The sequence below is a fragment of the Papilio machaon genome, chromosome 18, assembly GCF_912999745.1.
Source record: "Papilio machaon chromosome 18, ilPapMach1.1, whole genome shotgun sequence".
Classification (NCBI taxonomy): Eukaryota; Metazoa; Arthropoda; class Insecta; order Lepidoptera; family Papilionidae; genus Papilio; species Papilio machaon.
This window is the reverse complement of record NC_060003.1, coordinates 6,702,843-6,723,659: the sequence shown is the minus strand read 5'-3', so window position 1 is coordinate 6,723,659 and position 20,817 is coordinate 6,702,843. Positions and strand designations below refer to the sequence as shown.

Here is a 20,817-nt window from a genome sequence, read left to right as displayed (position 1 = left end):
ATGAAATATGATCAGGTAAAAAAATTATAAATAAAATGGATTCCCCATAGTTTTTAAATATAAGCGGCAAGTGAATAGAATCGTAGTCCAAAATAATTGGGAAAGAAAAATCTGTATCACTAATGTTTAGAAGTAAAAATAGTTACTGTAACACTTTTGTAAAAATGATATTAATTAAATTGGATTTTTTCATTCAGATTATAAAGGATTACTATGTGATAAAATTTAACCAGAAAATAAAGTGTTTCTCTTTTCTGAGCGGTGTATTTAATACTGGAGAAGGAGATTTTAAAATAAAAATTGGTTTATTAAAATGATTACTTTCATCTCAACTAAAATTTTAACATTCAATGAACCCGATATAAAGGAACCCTATTGAGAAATGTCAAAATGACAGTCATCTGTCAAAACTGTATCAAGCGGCGTCCAAATTGTATTATTGTGTTTCGAAGTTATTAATAATAGTATTATAACTAAATCAACAATGTCTGATACCAGAGAAGGAGATAAGAAGGTAATGAGACATTATCTGAACTAAGTGCACGAACCCCAACAACACTATCACGTAACTGTCAATAATAAAATGTTATCATTTTATTTTTATCTTTTTGACCTTGATTATCCCTAGAGGTCATAAAAAGCCCTATAACGATATCCCTTGGTTTATTTTATTACATTTTACAATTACATAAATTATTTTTATATTCAAATGAAAGTTTTTTAGGCGGTAATTTATCGATCTAAAATATTTTTTAAATTGAGAACTTGTCATTTTTATTACCTCGTAATATGTTAGTGAATTACTGCGTAATATACTTTTTATGCGCACTTTATTCTGTTGCTCGTTACACATGAAACGGTTTCCTTCGTTGTTATTTGATTAATATGTAATTTACATATTAATTACATAACTTATTGCATCAGTAATAAATATTAAACTACAGAAATAACACATAACTCAGGAAAAGAGTAATTTAAAAAATTAACACATAAAAGATTTTACCCTGTAATTTACTGCGAATTATTCGCAATACCTAAGTATGTTTCTTTCATTTGATGATTGGAGAAAATGTTTGAATAAACATTGTTTAATTTTAAATGATCCTATGAATTATATAGGTAGGTTATACATAGTGAAATCTTAAATAAAAAAATACACTCAGCCCTAGCTATACTGGAATTTCAAGATGTTAATGATCCAGACTGTTTTTTCTCAGAAAACACACAAAAAACACCAAATACAAATTTAATATCTAGAATCAATTTAATGTTTGATTTTTAAAGCTTGAATTTAAAAAAATATTGGCTGAATAAATGTAAAATTATAAATTGCAGACATATGACAGCAGGCTGAGGCCAGCGGTAAGCAAATTATCAAATAAAACATTGTCAGTAGATAAAAAAATTTATTAGTAAAGCATGATATTGAAATATGTGGTAACAGTTTTTTTTTTTTTATTAAATTGGAATTATTTTATTTCTTTTAATTATCTTATGTGAATATTATATGAATGCTTCATTTTTTATGTAATTTAAATGCATGAAATCTTTAGTTTAAATGCCTGTTAAGGTCTATTTACTATTAGTAAGAGTGAATGGGCCATTATTTGTTGTTAATAACAGTTTTATTTTTAAAATTACCCAAATGTATAAACTTCGTAATTGTTTAATAATGCCATTAAGGTAACCATTTTTATATTTTTACTGTATCATTCTTATTTATATAGTTAAACTTAGGGGTTATCAATAATCTAAATTTTAGCCGACTTAGGCCCTTCATGCACAAGGCAATATAAGACGTGGAAACTAATGTTGTATAGTTGTACGGATCGCGCGCAACGCGATTTTAACGGACAGCATGGGATCGTAGATTCGTCGACGCTAGTCGTGACATGGCGACTAGAAATGTCGTTGACGCGAGCTGTGTACGAACCTCTTTGATATTGTATTGCGTAAATCGCTTAGCCAATAAAATCGTCAGGTTTCAGAAATTTACGTTGCCTTGTGTATGAAAGGTCTATTTATTTAAATCAATCAATCTCTTGAGTTAATGGCGTTTCTTATAGATTTCGCCAATTCAAAATGTGCTTCAGTTTCAATTGACAGGTGTCAATTTTACCTCTATTTTGTAACGTTTATTGTGGCTAACCATAAATTTACAACTGTCTACATGTAACAGTATCTTTTTTTTAAAAAGCCGCCAACTGAGAAATCTGTGGGAATTTTATTACAGATCGTCAAACTACTCTACAATTCACGCTTATAAATTAGAAGGTAAAGCAGAGACTACTGTCTTCTATTTGTCGCGGTCCTAACATTCCTCTCTCGTCTGAATGTGGATGATACATACAGAATAAAAAAATCGTAGTTTATTTAAAATATAATAACCAACTTGTCTATGACTGTGACATTACGCAAGATATTGTTTTATCACTATGAATACTTCCTCGTATCTTAGATTACAAGACATTGATCTATATTAATGTCTACCTGATAGATATAGGAAAATAATATATATTTTATAAACCAGGGTTGGCATACTATTTTTATAAAAATACTAGCTATCGCCCGCGACTTTGGCCGTGCGGAGTTAAAAATAAAAACTTGCTAAGTAGCCTATATGTTCTTCCAGGCTATGTTCTACATCTGTGCCAAATTTCATCAAAATCCGTAGAGCATTTCCGGAGATACCTTTAAACAAACATCCATCAATCTAAACATTTGCATTTATAAAATTAGTAACATGTTTATTGGGCCATGACATCAAATTATTTTGAATTTGTGGTTATTGTGAATGTTTCAAAGTATTGGGGTTATTCCCGTCGCTCCTCATTTCTATTATACATATAGTTAGCGTTGCCAGGCGTCCGGATCAAGTCGGACATAGGTAGCCTTTTTGATTGCGTGTCCGGCCAAAATAAATGGTTTTCCGGTTTTAGTTAGGCTTTTTAAATTTCTCAAACGAGTGTACCTATTAATACTGAGACAAAATACTAAATAATATAGGTTGTCCGACCTTTCTACCCAAATGTACGGCCAAACTGGCTGGTCTGTCCGGCTAGTAGGTTTGGCGATCTGGCAACCCTACATATAGTATAGGACTTCAAACAGATATTTATTACTTTTTTCGTAAAATTGACGTAAAACCGAAACATTATGCTGACATTTTTCGTCTTTTATTCTTCCGTTTAAAAATACTTCTAAGGTTGGCTGAGTTTTTTTAGACTAGTAAATGTGTTTTCATAAAATACCTTAAACATGGTGACGATGTGTTTTTGAATCACTGTAATCCCACTACACTATTTTTTTATTACAAAACATGATAAATAGCTAGATAATAATATATAGTTATTCGTAATTATTTCTCGTATTGTATAAGTTTGCAGTGTTGTCTGCTTAAAAATATGTTATGACAATACTATGTACTTCTTTAACTTTTTTATAGACCTGCAATTTAAGTGATAAGGCGTTTAAAAACAGGTAGTCATTTCCTACGTCAATATTGTATTTGTCGTATAGACATCGCGACTGACTTTGAGTCAAGTAATAGTTTTTTGATAAATTACTCATACATGTGTTTGTTTTTTTATCGTAATAAAGGTGTTGTGTCATTCTTTTAATATGCATAGAAACAGACAGAAAAACTGTTTTTAGATGCTATTATAGACAACATAAAAACGCTTTTTCCACTGATCGAATAGCCGCGGTCGATAGTTATTTCTAGGGAAGTTGCGTCCGCACTGAAAATGTTTTTTTATAAGTATATATGGTTGCAAACGAGCTTAAAGACATGTGCAATTTCAAATGTGTTACCTACCTTGGCGGAGGAGAGGACGCACAGAAAGATAATATTCCCCTTACTATGCTTCCTCTCCGACAAATCCCCAATCCCTTCCCGTCTTTTCTTTTATAATAAAAGGGTGGGAAGGGGAAAAGAACCAAAATTAGGCCTGTCGAAATGCGGAATTGCTTCCACTTCACCCTTGTCTTTTGTGTGGTGGTCGTATAGCACTGGGCGAGCTGAGCTATTCGTGTAGCAGATGTTGCCTACGTCTACCACTGGAGCAAACAACTTCTCGTATAAATTAGTGGAAAATGGTTTTTATTTGATTAGAATTTGCTGAAATATTGATAAGTTGTAAATATTTTATATTATTACATCAACACGTAATAATTCAAGTCATCGCTTAATATTTATCCAACTGGCAATATCTGATTATGATACGTGAGTTAAAATATATCTTGACTACAATATTGTGCAATATTTTTTATTATTACCCTATATCTTCCTATTACATGGCAAAGGTCACTATACCTTTCCTTCTTATTCAATGGCCTGTAATTTTTATGCCAAATACAAAAAATACTAAAATAAGAGCACCGAAGTTTTTTTTTCTCCCCACCGACCGATTATATAAGAAGAGACTTGCCAAAACTGGAAATCCAATGTATCTTAGTAGATTCAGGATAAGATCTATATTTTACAGTATATAAAAAGGATATTAGGAACTATCCTAATATCCTTTTTATATACTGTAAAATATAGATCTTATCCTGAAAAGCAAAATTTTCGTAATTATTTATTTTCCTACTATTAATAAAAAATAATGACATGACATGTAAATTTAATTTCGTGGATATACAAAAAAGTATTCTTGTCACGAAGACCAATGCCTGTTTAGAAGGGAAACTAATTCAAAAAAGTTGTGCTCAGAAATTAAGTTTCTTACCTATTCCCAAGTAACAGTCGTCATCACGTTGTATAAAGTAAAACTATAATTTTTAAAACGAGTACAAGTAGCTACATGTTTCATGTCTCAGATGAAGAATTATATAGATATGGCATGCGCGTTCACCCGTAAGGGACAGATAGAGAGTACTATAGACTATACCTATATATTAGGTCCTTACATATGAAATTGGCGTTTTGTATGGGAGGAACAAAAAGTCGAATATTTTTTAATATAATATATTTAATTAATCAAAGTATGAACCATTATTTTCTATGCACTTTTGCCATCTCATAGGTAGTTCATTGATCCCTTTACTAAAAAAACCAGTCGGACGGGAATCAATAAAATCTTTGAAGGCGATTTGGATTGCCCCATCGGAGTTGAATTTTTTCCCTTGCAAGAAGTTATCCAAATTTCGAAAAAAATGGTAATCTGTTGGAGCAAGGTCCGGGGAGTACGGAGGATGTCTTAGACTTTCCAATTGAAGCTCTTCTAATTTAGTAGCCGTCTGTTGCGCAGTGTGTGGTCTAGCGTTGTCGTGAAGCAGCAGTGGCGTGGAGCGATTGACCAGCCTAGGTTGTTTAGCCGCTAGCTTTTCCATCATGGTTTGCAATTGCTGACAATAGACATCAGCCGTAATAGTCTGGCCAGATTTGAGAAAACTGTAATGAACAATACCGGCACTAGTCCACCAAACGCTTACAAGTAACTTTTTTGGGGTTAATTTTCGCTTGGGGCAGGATTTGGCCGGCTGGCCAGGATCCAACCATTGCGCTGAGCGCTTCCGATTATCGTAAAGAACCCATTTTTCATCACAGGTAATGATTCGGTTTAAAATACCTTCATTATTGTGCCAGTTTAGTAATGTAACGCAACAGTCGACGCGTGTTTGCCGGTTTGCTTCAGTCAATTCGTGAGGTACCCACCTTTCAAGCTTTTTAATCTTCCCAATTTGCTTCAAGTGAATTAAAACAGTTTTATCACTAACATCGCAGCCTGCAGCTAACTCGGACGTGGTTTGCGATGGATCCGCTTCCACAATAGCCTTCAACTCTTTATTATCAACTTGAGTCTCAGGCCGTCCACGGGGCTTGTTCTGCAGATCGAAATTTCCAGAACGAAAACGTTGGAACCAAAAACGAACTGTGTTTTCTTTTGCAACACGACCGCCATACACATCATTCACCCTTCGAGTCGTTTCCGCAGCACTAGTGCCACGGCGGAACTCGTACTCGTAAATAATGCGATATTTTAAGTTTTCCATTTTTTAAAATGAGTGACGCAAACAGAAAAAAACAGAAGAAAAAAAGCAAATGAATGATGGTCATCGAACCACAAATACATGAGTCTATAGCTGTACAAATTTGAATTTGGAATTCCTTACCAAAGAGGAGAAATTCGTGATTAAAGTGGCTAGTACGAAAAACGCCAATTTCATATGTAAGGACCTAATATAAGTAAAAGGATTGGGGTTACCAGTTATTTGTTTTGTCCCGAAAATGAATAATTACGATATAATTTAATATATACCAATTTATATATTCCCAATTAAATTGTAATTAATAAACGTAATAAATATAAAAAACAATGCGTAATTTTTGTTTATGTGACTAAGATTACATAAACAGATTTTTTTAGTAATACTTAGTCAGGTCATAAATTCTGTTACATGTTTAATATAAAATAATTGAAACAAGTTTATTCATTATGTGACAAATACAAATACAAATACAAATATACTTTATTGTGCACTATCATGGAGTTACATAAAAAGAAAGTACAACAGGATTCTCACAAAAGGCGGTCTTATCGCTAAGCAGCGATCTCTGCCAGACAACCTTTGGGTAGAAATTAAGCTAAGTAAACCAAATCGGTAGGGTGCACATGAACAGTGATAAGAAATAAAAATAAAAACAATAGAAATATTAATAAGAGAAAATAAAATAATACAATATTTCAGCAATATATAGTCAAATTAGAGCTGCAGATAGTGATCTTTGACATGTTTTTTAAATGATTCAATACTTTTACTGCATCTAATAGAGAGAGGTAAGGAGTTCCATAGTTTCACAGCGTAAACCGTGAACGATTTTGAGTAGAAAGAAGACGTGTGTGAAGGAGTAAGAAGAGAAAAGTTTGTACTAGAACGCAAGGTGTGGTCATGAGTGAGATATGTAAACTTAAAACGTTCTTTCAAATAATGTGGAGCAAGTGGATTGAACAGTATATTATATAAAGTAGAAAGAATGTGAGCATTCCGGCGAAGACGGATTGGGAGCCACTTGAGCTTTACACGATATTCGGATATGTGGTCATATTTGCGTACCCCAAATATAAACCGTATACCAACATTTTGAAGGCGGTCAAGTTTATTTAATTGCTCCTCTGTGAGATCAGGATAGCAAATGTCGGCATAGTCAAGTATAGGCAGAAGTAAGGACTGAACAAGCGCAACTTTGGTAGGAATCGGAAGAAAATTACACAAACGTCGAAAAGAACCAAGGGCTCCGAACAATTTTCGACTCAATTCCCGTATCTGCGGTACCCAACATAAATTACGGTCAATCAGCAGGCCAAGATTTTTCACAGTGTCACTGTACGGGACTATTATGCCATCAAATATAATAGGTGGTAGTTGATGCCAGTTAATTTTACTAATAAGACGCGAGCTGCCAACAATGATAGCTCGCGTCTTAGCAGGATTGACTTGCAAACCATAGGATTTAGCCCAACGCGAAATACTGGCCAAATCCATGTTAGCTATATTTATAGCACTTGGTAAATCAGCTAAAGTCGACTGGTTATATATTTGGAGATCGTCTGCATATAGGTGGTAGAGAGAAGATATTTGAGAGCTTATAGAATTAATGAAAATTGCAAATAGAAGTGGGGACAACACGCCACCTTGCGGTACGCCGGCATTTATGCTACACCAAGAGGAATAATTATCTTGAACTCGCACACGTTGCCGACGCCCATACAAGTAACTATGAAACCAGTCAATAACAGCCGGAGATATGTTAAGAGAGCGCATAATTGCAAGTAAAATATCAAAATCCACAGTGCAGAAAGCATTGCTGAAATCCAACAATGTCAGCACCGTGAGCTTTTGATCATCCATTCCTAATCTTATGTCGTCAGTGATTTTCAAGAGTGCAGTAGCCGTACTATGGCCAGGACGGAAGCCAGATTGATATGGATTTAAAAGATTGTTGCAGGAGAGGAAGGAGTTAAGTTGTTGATGGACAAGGCGCTCTAGGACTTTGGACAAAAACGGAAGTATGGATATTGGTCGATAGTCCGACGGAGAGGATGGTTTGGACTTTTTGGGTAGAGGAATTATTTGTGCCTCTTTCCATAGATTGGGAAATGAACTGGTGGTAATTGAATAATTTAGGATGCGTTTGATGATGGGAATAAGAATATCAAGTAAAGGAATGACCATCTTACGGCTTATGCAGTCACCGCCAACAGAGTACCATTTATATACCAAAATGAACTTAACAAAACATAGATTCTTATGACACTAAAGTTTATTCAAAATGACATCCGTGATTTTGAATACAGGCCTTCAATCTGCTCGGCCAGTCGTCTATCACAGCACGAACGAGGTCCATGTCAATATCGGCGGCTGCCTTAATCAAGGATGTCTTGAGTGACTCCAAAAAAAGAATTTCCCGATATTTTTTTCCCGCGTACTGCTTCAACAAAGCGCGGCATCTCTTCAGTCTTAGGTCCATTAGACGAGCATTCAAATGATGTCCTATTTTTCTTCGATATGCACGAAGCCCTAAGTCTTCATAAAAAGCTACAAAAAACATACCAATATTATAGTCATATAATTTTAAATTACTCTGTATATCATTACAGTGAACACTACATGTAAAACTACTTAATATTAAACTATTTTGATTGTAATTTCTAAGAAACAAAATTTACATGGGACAAATTAAAAAGCATACTCTTTAAAATCAACGGGATAAGAAAGTATCAAATATTTTAAAACACAGCATATACCAGAATTAAAAACTCCTTTTGAAATCTGTTGAAAATAGTATAAAAAATGTGAATTGTTTCATTTATATACATTATACATACTATAATTTATTTCCCCTAAATTCAGGGTAATTTTTACAACAAGATGGTGGTATTATTTTTACGGGTAATAACCAACCAATTTGAAAAGAAGTTTAATATGGCCGCTTGTTTCCCAGATCTACAGTATATTATTTGACACAAATGACATCTGCGTTTGGGCGCATAATGTTCGAAAAATACTATTTTATTTTAGCTGATTTTACCCGTATTTTAACATATTAGTTATTACAAAGACTGTAAAGAACAACTAGTTTGTATTTTCTTCCTTATTTTGTATGAATACATGTGAATAAGTGCGTAGTTTCAGTACTTACGAGTGAAAGGTTATGTTTTTCTCTTTTCGCTCACTACGGCTTTTACAACCGACGATACAGCAGTATACCATGTTTTATAAACTTTACCTTACTAAAACTGTAATATCAAAATATTTATGCACAATTACAGCCACTAAGTACTCACAATTTTCGAAAAATAGCACGAATGTCAAACTTTGTTAGGGACAACCTAGGTTGTTTGTAGGGGACAACCTTTGTTCCAAACAAAGCCCAAACCCTGGTACGCAGAAAGGGACGGAAGATAGTTATCCCTGTCTTTGTCACGTCACAGGAATTGTGTATAACTGTATCTCTCTCACTCACGGTATTATTATTACCGTGTCATAGACTTGTTTCATGTACACACTCAGATGAAGAATTATATAGATATGACATGCGCGTTCACCCGTAAGGGACAGATAGAGAGTACTATAGACTATACCTATATATAAGTGAGAGGATTGGGGTTACCAGTTATTTGTTTTGCCCCGAAAATGAATAATTACGATATAATTTAATATAGACCAATTTATATATTCCCAATTAAATTGTAATTAATAAACGTAATAAATATAAAAATCAATGCGTAATTTTTGTTTATGTGACTAAGATTACATAAACAGATTTTTTTAGTAATACTTAGTCAGGTCATAAATTCTGTTACATGTTTAATATAAAATAATTGAAACAAGTTTATTCATTATGTGACCATTTATATACCAAAATGAACTTAACAAAACATAGATTCTTATGACACTAAAGTTTATTCAAAATGACATCCGTGATTTTGAATACAGGCCTTCAATCTGCTCGGCCAGTCGTCTATCACAGCACGAACGAGGTCCATGTCAATATCGGCGGCTGCCTTAATCAAGGATGTCTTGAGTGACTCCAAAAAAAGAATTTCCCGCGTACTGCTTCAACAAAGCGCGGCATCTCTTCAGTCTTAGGTCCATTAGACGAGCATTCAAACGATGTCCTATTTTTCTTCGATATGCACGAAGCCCTAAGTCTTCATAAAAAGCTACAAAAAACATACCAATATTATAGTCATATAATTTTAAATTACTCTATATATCATTACAGTGAACACTACATGTAAAACTACTTAATATTAAACTATTTTGATTGTAATTTCTAAGAAACAAAATTTACATGAGACAAATTAAAAAGCATACTCTTTAAAATCAACGGGATAAGAAAGTATCAAATATTTAAAAACACAGCATATACCAGAATTAAAAACTCCTTTTGAAATCTGTTGAAAATAGTATAAAAAATGTGAATTGTTTCATTTATATACATTATACATACTATAATTTATTTCCCCTAAATTCAGGGTAATTTTTACAACAAGATGGTGGTATTATTTTTACGGGTAATAACCAACCAATTTGAAAAGAAGTTTAATATGGCCGCTTGTTTCCCAGATCTACAGTATATTATTTGACACAAATGACATCTGCGTTTGGGCGCATAATGTTCGAAAAATACTATTTTATTTTAGCTGATTTTACCCGTATTTTAACATATTAGTTATTACAAAGACTGTAAAGAACAACTAGTTTGTATTTTCTTCCTTATTTTGTATGAATACATGTGAATAAGTGCGTAGTTTCAGTACTTACGAGTGAAAGGTTATGTTTTTCTCTTTTCGCTCACTACGGCTTTTACAACCGACGATACAGCAGTATACCATGTTTTATAAACTTTACCTTACTAAAACTGTAATATCAAAATATTTATGCACAATTACAGCCACTAAGTACTCACAATTTTCGAAAAATAGCACGAATGTCAAACTTTGTTAGGGACAACCTAGGTTGTTTGTAGGGGACAACCTTTGTTCCAAACAAACCCCAAACCCTGGTACGCAGAAAGGGACGGAAGATAGTTATCCCTGTCTTTGTCACGTCACAGGAATTGTGTATAACTGCATCTCTCTCACTCACGGTATTATTATTACCGTGTCATAGACTTGTGTACACAGTAGCTAATCTCTGCTGGCAAACTATTCACTGTGATGATAATGAATATGGACATTCATATAAGTTATTGCGTCGATCGCTTTATTGTTTAGTTGACGCGAGTCGCGCGGCGGGAACATCCTGTGACAGTTCATTTTCCCGCCTAAAATTTGACATTGACAGTGCCATAGTGCAATTTGTTTTATTTTTTTATTTTATTTTTTTTAAATTAAAAATGGATATGCTCAGTAAGGTAAAATATTTATTTGTTTTTACTTTTTTATATTTAAATTGTTTCTTAATTGATCTTAATGCTATGACATTATTGAAGATAAGAATCGTAGTTTATTAAGAGTTTATAGTTAATGTTATCTATCTGTCTACCATTTATGATTGTGGAATATGATAATTGTAGGTCAAATGTGTGAACGAATTAAGATATTATTTTAAACTAAACATTCAGTTTAAATGGTTGTAGTTTTTAGTTATTACATATTATAAGAACGGTACACTTTTAGTGAATGAAGTAACATACAAATTATCCTATATTAAACATTCGTACAGGCCGTTTTATACGGACTGTTATCAAATATGACCTACAATTTCAATAAACATTTTGATCTTCATAAACCATTGTAATATATTATAGTGGTCTGGAACTACAGACTGAGCTGCGGAGGAATGTGTGTACCCCTAGCCCCGTCACCATGCGTAGGAGGTACAGAGGTGGTTTAGTGGGTATGCTCCCGTTAAGGGAGAGAATCCCACATAACTCCCGTGTAACCCCTGGGACACGGCGTATGCATAAAGCATTCCCCTCTATAAAAAAATGGTCTGGAACTATTAACATTGTAATTCTTACTTGTATTACAACTTAATAAACAAATAACTTGAACGTCTTTATCCGTCTATTCATCCGTTTTTTACCTAGGTAAATGATCAAGATAAAATCTGGAATGTAGATAGGTCACAGTCTGGCATACCGTATAGGCTATTCAGTTGTTTTTTTTAATTCACATGAACAAAGTTGAACAAACACATTTCATTACGAAGTTTAATTGAATGAAATAAATGTGTAGTTTTAATTTTTTTTCGAATACGAAACCATTTGAATTGTCACATGTAAGACTTAAATGGATGGTAAATTGACGATGATAGTACGCGAATCAAAAAATACGTACATACATAATTTTTATATAAATGTTATCGGGTTTATTGTATGGTATTTATAGTATTCACAAAAAACGCTAAAATAATAAAACAAAAGAAAATGTAATTAATTAAAAAAAAAACTAAGACTCGAATTACTGTACAAGGATTGCACATTTTAAAATAGATTAGGTTTTCGCTAGCTATTAGCGATCATAATATGATGAATTATTTTTTCAAATATAATCCAAAAATAAATTTGAACTTAAGTTAGATAAAGTGAAGTATTTACATTTGTTACTTTAAATCATACTTATTTCCAACGCTCGAATAAGTACAAATTAGTGTATCAATTAATACCATTGTATGTTGTTAAGATTGCATTCACACCGTAGTGTAATTTTAAACTATTACGATTGTAAAGGTGGGTATATCCATTACGTTCTGATGGAGACAGGTACGCGTATCTCCATAGGAACATGCATGTACAGTCCTCTTGTGAACATTGTCCCTTTGTGTTCGCCCAATTTACCACTATCCGTTGGAGCGTTGAGCGCGGAGTGCGCACCGTACGCGCGAACGTATCCACTATGCGGAGCTGTTGCAAGAGGTTCGCGAACATAACGACCTTTCTTTTCGCTAATGAATGTAAGGAAAATGTAGTTTGTAAATGGAATTTTACGGTTTGTATAAAATGATAAAGTATAGCTAAAGTTATTTAAAATAAAACTATTAACATTAGTGTTAGAGATTGTCTGTAAAATGCTCTGTATAATTTTCTATATTTACTTCTTTTTTTGACAATTCTTTTATGATATGTCAAATAAATAGAAAGTTTAAATATGTGAATATATATCTATATATATAAAAGAAAGTCGTGTTAGTTACACTATTTATAACTCAAGAACGGCTGAATCGATTTGACTGAAAATTGGTGGGCAGGTAGCTTAGAACCAGGAAACGGACATAGGATAATTTTTACCCCATTTTCTATTTTTTATTCCGCGCGGACGGAGTCGCGGGTAAAAGCTAGTCTTATATATAAAATTCTCGTGTCACGGGGTTCGAGCTTGAACTCCTCCGAAACGGCTTGACCGATTCTCATGAAATTTTGTGAGCATATTCAGTAGTTCTGAGAATCGGCCAACATCTATTTTTCATAAATCCCCCCCCCCCATTTAGTTTTTTTTTAACTGCGCGCGGACGGCGTCGCTGGCGACAGCTAGTTTTCTATATTTACTTCTTTTTTTGACAATACTTTTATGTATGTCAAAATCTAAAATTTAAATACAGTCAAAACCGTTTATTGCGACATCGTTTAGAACAACATACCGGTTAAATTGACCAAAATCAAAGGTCCTGGCTGAATGTTATTACATATCTTTCCTATTAATACCTGTCACCGGTTGTTACAACTATCGGTTTTTACGACTCAAAATGAGTAGTCCCTTCGATGTCGTTATAACAGATTTTGACTGTATGTGAAAATATATATATACATATATATATAGTATCTGAACGGATCTCAAGGACATAGTATATCTGTGTCGCTTCAATTTCAACTTTGATAACGAGGTTAGGTTAAGATCCACTATTAGTACATCTTCTACTAAAACTAGATACTTTAGTATGTTACATAATAGTAGTTATTCAGATTTGAATATTCTAATTTGTGTTAAATTAATTTTGTTTGAACACATTTTTACTTAGTAATCTATGCAATTTTTTGTGCATCACATTCTTATGTTACGTTACGGTGTGATAGAGTGCCGAGATAACAAACGCACTATATCGTTATCATATGTTCAGTTAGTGCTGGCATATATACGTCAAGTGACGTATGCCAACTTCAATTGAACTGTTTCTTTAAATTGGTTCGTTGATAAATTGTGGGAATAATGAGTGAGAGACAGTTATATAAGTCTTGGGTATGTACTTCATATATTAGTTTATTAATATTTATATGTATACTCACTCTCTCTCTCTCTCTCTATCTCTCTCTCTCTGCCTAGCTCGTAGCCCACATGGTGGTGGGGTCGGCTTTTCCAATTTCAGTTTCCTCCACCTCGCCCTGTCCTCGATATCTTCATCTGAGACTTGGCACTCACTCATGTCTTTTAGCACTACATATTTCCATCTAGTTTTGGGTCTGCCTCTGGATCTGCGGCCGGGAAGGGAAAGATGTAGTGCTAAATTACCGACGTAGTCCGGCGGTCTCCTCCTTATGTGACCATACCATATTTATATGTATACTATCTTAAAATATATTTTGATATGATTAAAATATTGTAGAATAATTTCATTGTGCAAACAAGCAACGAGTGGAATTTAAAACTTGAATAATTTTCAGAACACACCACTAAAGTTTCATCATAGTACGTTGAGTATTTTAGGAACATGTAGTGGACAAACTTACAAGCATTAATTTTTTTTTAGATAGATAGATTATGTGTAAAGTTTGAGAGAAACAATTTTCTGCATTAGTAAAGTTATTAATATTTTATACTTGATGCAGATAAAAATAGGGCAATCTTACTAATATAAATACGAAAGTTTTGATGGATGTTTGTTAAAAGGTATATCCGTAACAGTTCAACGGATCTTGATGATATTCGGCACAGATGTAAAACATAGTCTTGAAGAACACATATTAAGTTTTTTTTTAATTTCGTGTAAACAGTCACGTGCTACAGCTAGTTTTAAATAAATATCTCAGTTGAGTTCAGTAATGTCAGCATCTTTAATGCAAATTATATACTTTTAGATAGTACAGTTCGTGCTGGCGCATAATATAAAGCACTTGCCATTTCAAACTGCATAAAATCTAGGTTGATGTAAGCTTGTTGCTGTTGCTAAGAATGAACTGTACACGTCTCATCTCTTCTCCTTTCCATCCTTTTTCTGATAGGGAAAGAATGGGACACAGAAATGAACATAAGAGATGGACGGATAGGAAAGGGAAAAATCCTTTTTCCGTACGTCCACTCTTCTATTTATCTCAGCATCAGCAATCTTTCAATTTGTTGCAGATGTCTATGAGCTGTAAAAGCGGTTAACGTAATCTTTTGTTCTATTCAAATTTTTAAAATTAATCACGTTTGGAAAAATCTTGAAAAAAGATTCGTAGTGACTAGTGACATTAAAAAATTAACAGCTATATTTAATCTGTCAATTCTAATAAAAAAATTTTTTGTACCTCTGTGGCGATACGCAAATCCATCTACCGACATTTTTTACTTGTCAGTTGTATCAGAGATTTTATATGATTAAGTCGACGTAAAAAATTATTTAGTTTGTTAATTTAATTAAAATGACTAATATGCATGTTCTGCAAGTGAGTACTTTTACTTTATTATCAAGTTTTTTTTTCGTTGTACATATTAGATGTTATTAAAAACGTGTTTTACATATCAATGTTAAATATATAAATTAAATTAAATAAGTCGTTCACATAATGTTAAATAAGTTTATTATGTGTTTAACTTTTTAATAAATAAGGTTAATTGTTTCTGATAATGTTTAAAAATATTAAACAAATAAACAAAAGTTTGACCAAAAATAATCATCACCGATTCCATTTAAATAGAATTGTGTAGTAATATTTATTTTATAATGTTATTTGTGAAGTTTGTAAGAAAAAATTTGTAATGTATTAAACAAATATATCAAAAGTACGTTTGTGTGTATGATCTTTAAACAATACGACATCGATTCGACCTCGAACAATTTGCAGAGTAGTCGCAATCACAATAATGTGTATAGACGATATGCAGTAGAACAAATTTACTCTATGTGTATTGACGTATACATACACCAAGGGCTACAAGATAAATATATTGATATAAAAATGCTGTCTCATTACGATTTGAAACTTTTTACAAATAATTAGATAATTTTTTTTTATTGTAAGAGAGTATTTATATAATTAACTAACGGTTGTTCGCGACTTTGTCAGCGCAGAGAGAAATATCCTAAATTATTCCCGCACACATCAGTTACCTTCTACTAAAAGTTCCGCCAAAATAGGTCCAGCAGTTTCAGATATTACTCGGAACAAACGCGTACTTGTAGACAGACAGACAAACTCAATTACACTACACTACTTAATAATTGTATATATGTAAATATAATATAAGACGTAGTTTGCGCAATGAGATGTTAATATTTCAATTTATGACGAAATATCAAAGTTTGGCGCAAAAATTATACAATGTTTTGGCGCCTTTTTTGAGATTGTCACAGACGAAAAATCACACGACTGAGTAAAACATTAACGTATACGAAGTTAGTCCCTTTGAACTTCAGATTCGGAGTCACCAGCGGACGCCGTCTGGGTCTAGGGACTTCAAGGAGGCGACGAAGCGCGATGCCCTCGCCAGAGTTGAAGTGGAACTGGAGCGTCTGGTGGCCACCATGCCAGAGACCAGGCGGCCACAGATGCTCAAAGAGTTCCAAGGCTTCAAGAATTTGTTTAGCAGATTTCTGGCAGAACGTAAGTTTTTCCTTTGCCTGTCGTAAAAAAAAAACAATTGTCTACTAAGTTAAGTACCATTCTGTTTGCTCTGACTTAAGATAAATAACAATTATGTATCTGTACATATCTACCAATGGAGTGAAACGCGATCGTAATTAATAAAAATTCAAGTCACTTGAAGCTATTGAGTTGCTATTCGTTCTAATTTGTAGTAAGTACATTGGTTGATGTTTCTGCATTCGATACTGACAATATCGATTTATGAATACAATGATTTTTTATAAATGCCGTTTTAAATGTGGAATTCTAAATTTGAAATATTATTACCATTAAATTTTAAAATAAGTTACGTTAATTTTTAAGTCCAAATTCGGATATTAACTTATTAAAATTTTTGTAAATGAAATTTCGACGATGAAGAATGTAATTTTTAAATTCTTATTTCAAAATTTCTTATGTAAAATAAAGTTATATTTTTAATGTAAATGTTAATTTAAAATGTCTAATACAGAGGGACCTTCCGTAACTTGGGAGAAGATCGAGAAGCTTCCAGAAGGTGCTGTGATCGATTACGCGAGCCTGAAGACACCAACCACGGACAATGTGCACCACATGCTGGACAAGCTGGTTGTGGTCAAGCTGAACGGTGGCCTGGGTACCTCCATGGGCTGCAAAGGGCCCAAGTCTGTCATACAAGTGAGGAACGAGCTCACATTCTTGGATCTCACTGTACAGCAAATTGAGGTAACTATCATCTTACTTCTTTCTTATATTATCAATGGGAATGTTTGGATGAATGTATGTATGGATGTTTGTTAGAAGGTATCTCCAGAACAGCTTAATGGATCTCGATGTAATTTGAACATAGAAATAAATATAGAACATAGTCTGGAAGAATGCATAGGCTACTTATAAATCTTTTTTAGTTATAAATAATAAAAATATAATTTAATTTCTATTTTTTTTTTTCGTTCCTATAGCATCTAAACAAGACATACAAATGCAACGTGCCCCTCGTACTGATGAACTCGTTCAACACGGACGAGGACACGCAGAAGGTTATCAGGAAGTACAAGGGGCTGAAGCTGGACATCCACACCTTCAACCAGTCCTGTCACCCCAGGATCAACCGGGAGTCGCTGCTGCCCATCGCCAAAGAGGGAAATGTTCACTCTGATATTGAAGCGTAAGTACATTATTAAAAGAGTAGATTTATATTTCTTTTCTTTCTTCCGTTGTAATTCTTTTCTTTCTAAATCTCTTCTTTCTTTCTTTCTACATTTATATCGTATTCCGTTTATATCATTCGATATTCAAAAATTATTTAGATTTTCTTTTTAATTTTGTATAAGTGGTGATTTACTGTTGTTTATCAAATTTTATGACAGTTTTTTTTACAGTTTTAAAAATGTGTGTTTTGACTTTGGTAACAGAAGTATTTAACGTAAACATGCAATGTTGTACCGTAACTAATTACTTATAACATCGAAGGTTGAAAGATGGTTAAAATTAATTAACAATTAAATCGATTTGCTAAGGTGTGTTGAATTGTGTGAAAACGTAATACATACTAGGTATTAAATTGTTGATATTTTTATCATTAACACTGTCTAATAAATGTATATAATAGGCTTAATGACGTCACCAGATAAGATTATATAAAAATTTAAAAATAATTACTTAGATAACAAAAGGCACGCCTACCTGTCACAGTCGTATGATGTAATCTACATACAAAATTACTTGTCACTATAAATACAGATAAAATAATTTAAAGCAGATTTAAAACTTTAAAATAAGAATGGAAATTATGTTGTTATCATTCTTACGACTTTTAATTATGCTGTTCTTAGGTAAAACATCATTAAGAAATTCTTAAACTTTTCTGATTGTTTTCATAAGGCGACAAACCTTGAGGGTAACAAATTCGTTGAAATAGAGAAGCGATCGCTGCTCAAAGACATTCGCAATTGCAGATGTGTTGCATATCTATCGACGGAGGAGGGTACGCAAAGAAAGAGTATATTTCCCTTTCCTATGCATCCCCTCCTCCGTTAAGATGTCATCGTTTTTACGATGAAGATTTTCTGAAACATGTAAACAGTAATTTTTATGGTTTTCATTGATAGGAATTACTAATCTATTCAATATAAGACAGATATCGATTAGGCCCCAAAACAAAGTCCTAGATCGATTCTTTAATAGCGTTCCCCCTCAGATGGTACCCCCCCGGTCACGGAGACTTCTACGAGTCCTTCCACAACTCCGGTCTCCTGCAGAAGTTCATCAAGGAAGGCAGAACATACTGCTTCATCAGCAACATCGATAACCTCGGCGCCACCGTCGACCTGAACATCCTCAGCCTACTCCTCCATCCTGACCCTCAGAAACCGATATCCGAGTTCGTCATGGAAGTCACAGATAAGACCAGAGCTGATGTCAAAGGTGGAACTCTGATCCAGTATGAAGATAAACTGAGACTTCTCGAAATCGCTCAAGTCCCGAAAGAGCATGTGGACGATTTCAAATCAGTCAGTCAGTTCAAATTCTTCAACACCAACAATTTATGGGCGAAACTTGACGCTATCCAAAGGGTAGTAGACCAGGGGTCTTTGAACATGGAGATTATAGTTAACAACAAGCATTTGGGTGATGGTTTGAATGTGATACAATTGGAGACAGCAGTCGGTGCTGCGATGAAGTGCTTCGAAGGTGGTATCGGAGTCAATGTGCCGAGGAGCCGTTTTCTTCCAGTCAAGAAGACGTCAGATCTTCTTCTCGTCATGTCGAACCTTTACAGTCTTTCGCATGGTTCTTTGGTGATGTCTCCGCAAAGGATGTTCCCTTCTACTCCGCTGGTGAAATTGGGTGACAATCATTTCGCGAAGGTTAAGGAATTCCTGAACAGATTCGCTACGATCCCAGACCTGATTGAATTAGACCATTTGACTGTATCTGGCGATGTCACCTTCGGAAGAGGAGTATCGCTTAAGGTGAGTTGATTAGATTTTTTTTTATAGAAACTAGTTTAACAATCTCTAATTATCTGACATTTATGAAAGGTTTAAGTATAAAAGACTAGCCATTTAAAAGCACTGCAATTATTCAATGTTAACCGATTTAGAGCGTCGGTGGTTCAATGGTTAAGCACTTGACTTGTACAGGTCCTGGGTTCGAATCCCGCCATGTGCCAATGTGTGTTTCGATTTTCGATTTACATATGTACATTTATGTGACGTTTTTACGGTGAAGGAAAACATCGTGATGCTGCACATATCTGAGAAGAAATTCAATGATATGTGTGAAGTCAACCCGGACTTGTGCCAGTGTTGACTATGTCCTAGTCACCACTAACTTAGAGTGGGCTCCGAGCCCTTCACAGGGGGCGTATAATAGCTGATGATGATGAACCGATTTTGGTCCTTCGAGTGATGTGTGATGTGATTTTTAAAATGTTTTTTTTTTTTTTAGGGTACCGTCATAATTATAGCTAACCACGGAGATAGGATCGATATACCATCGGGTGCGGTGTTAGAGAATAAGATAGTGTCAGGCAATCTACGTATTCTAGATCATTAGGCGCTTAGTCTAGATACAGCTGAAGACATTTATTTTCTAAATGTGTTAAATTTCTTCTATCTTCAGTTTGATATTAGATCCTAAGTGGGTAGTGAATTTAATTTTTTAACTATTCATCTTAGTACAATGTACGTTTAAAAATATACTTTATTGTGATTGCTTTAAGGTGTATAATTGCATGGCATGCTATTGGGATTTCTTAGGTTTAGTAGAACTTTATGTATATTTAATATTATATTTTTTTAATTTTTTGTTTTATTAGTTCAAGAAAATAGCTGTCTTGTGATTTAGAAAATATTTTATGTCGCTTTATCGTTTTTTTTATTATTATTTTATTAATATTATCTATTATCTATGTTAAGAAATAATATAAATGGATGGTTTTTTTAAATAATTTCATAATTAAAAAAAATACGTACAACTATTCATTTTTTTGTTACTTGTATTTTTTAACTTTTATTTGCTAGTGATAAAAATTATTCTTTTAGTAATTTTTAAACATA

General features: G+C 33.5%; 1 protein-coding gene across 5 annotated transcripts; it reads left to right on the top strand.

Moving 5' to 3' along the window:
- The first annotated feature begins 387 nt into the window (after positions 1-387).
- On the top strand, positions 388-20,523 carry LOC106710402 (UTP--glucose-1-phosphate uridylyltransferase). 5 transcript variants are annotated; one of them, XM_014502443.2, is made up of 7 exons: positions 388-514; positions 1,336-1,362; positions 16,567-16,753; positions 17,247-17,479; positions 17,716-17,921; positions 18,954-19,728; positions 20,207-20,523. In XM_014502443.2, exons 1-7 carry the CDS (start codon positions 485-487, stop codon positions 20,312-20,314), a joined length of 1,566 nt encoding a protein of 521 aa, XP_014357929.1. In that variant the 5' UTR covers positions 388-484; the 3' UTR covers positions 20,315-20,523. The 5 variants fall into 5 exon arrangements, with proteins under 5 accessions (XP_014357929.1, XP_014357930.1, XP_014357932.1 ...); XM_014502444.2 differs by lacking the exon at positions 1,336-1,362; XM_014502446.2 differs by lacking the exons at positions 388-514; positions 1,336-1,362 and adding an exon at positions 11,208-11,365.
- The last annotated feature ends 294 nt before the right edge of the window (positions 20,524-20,817 follow it).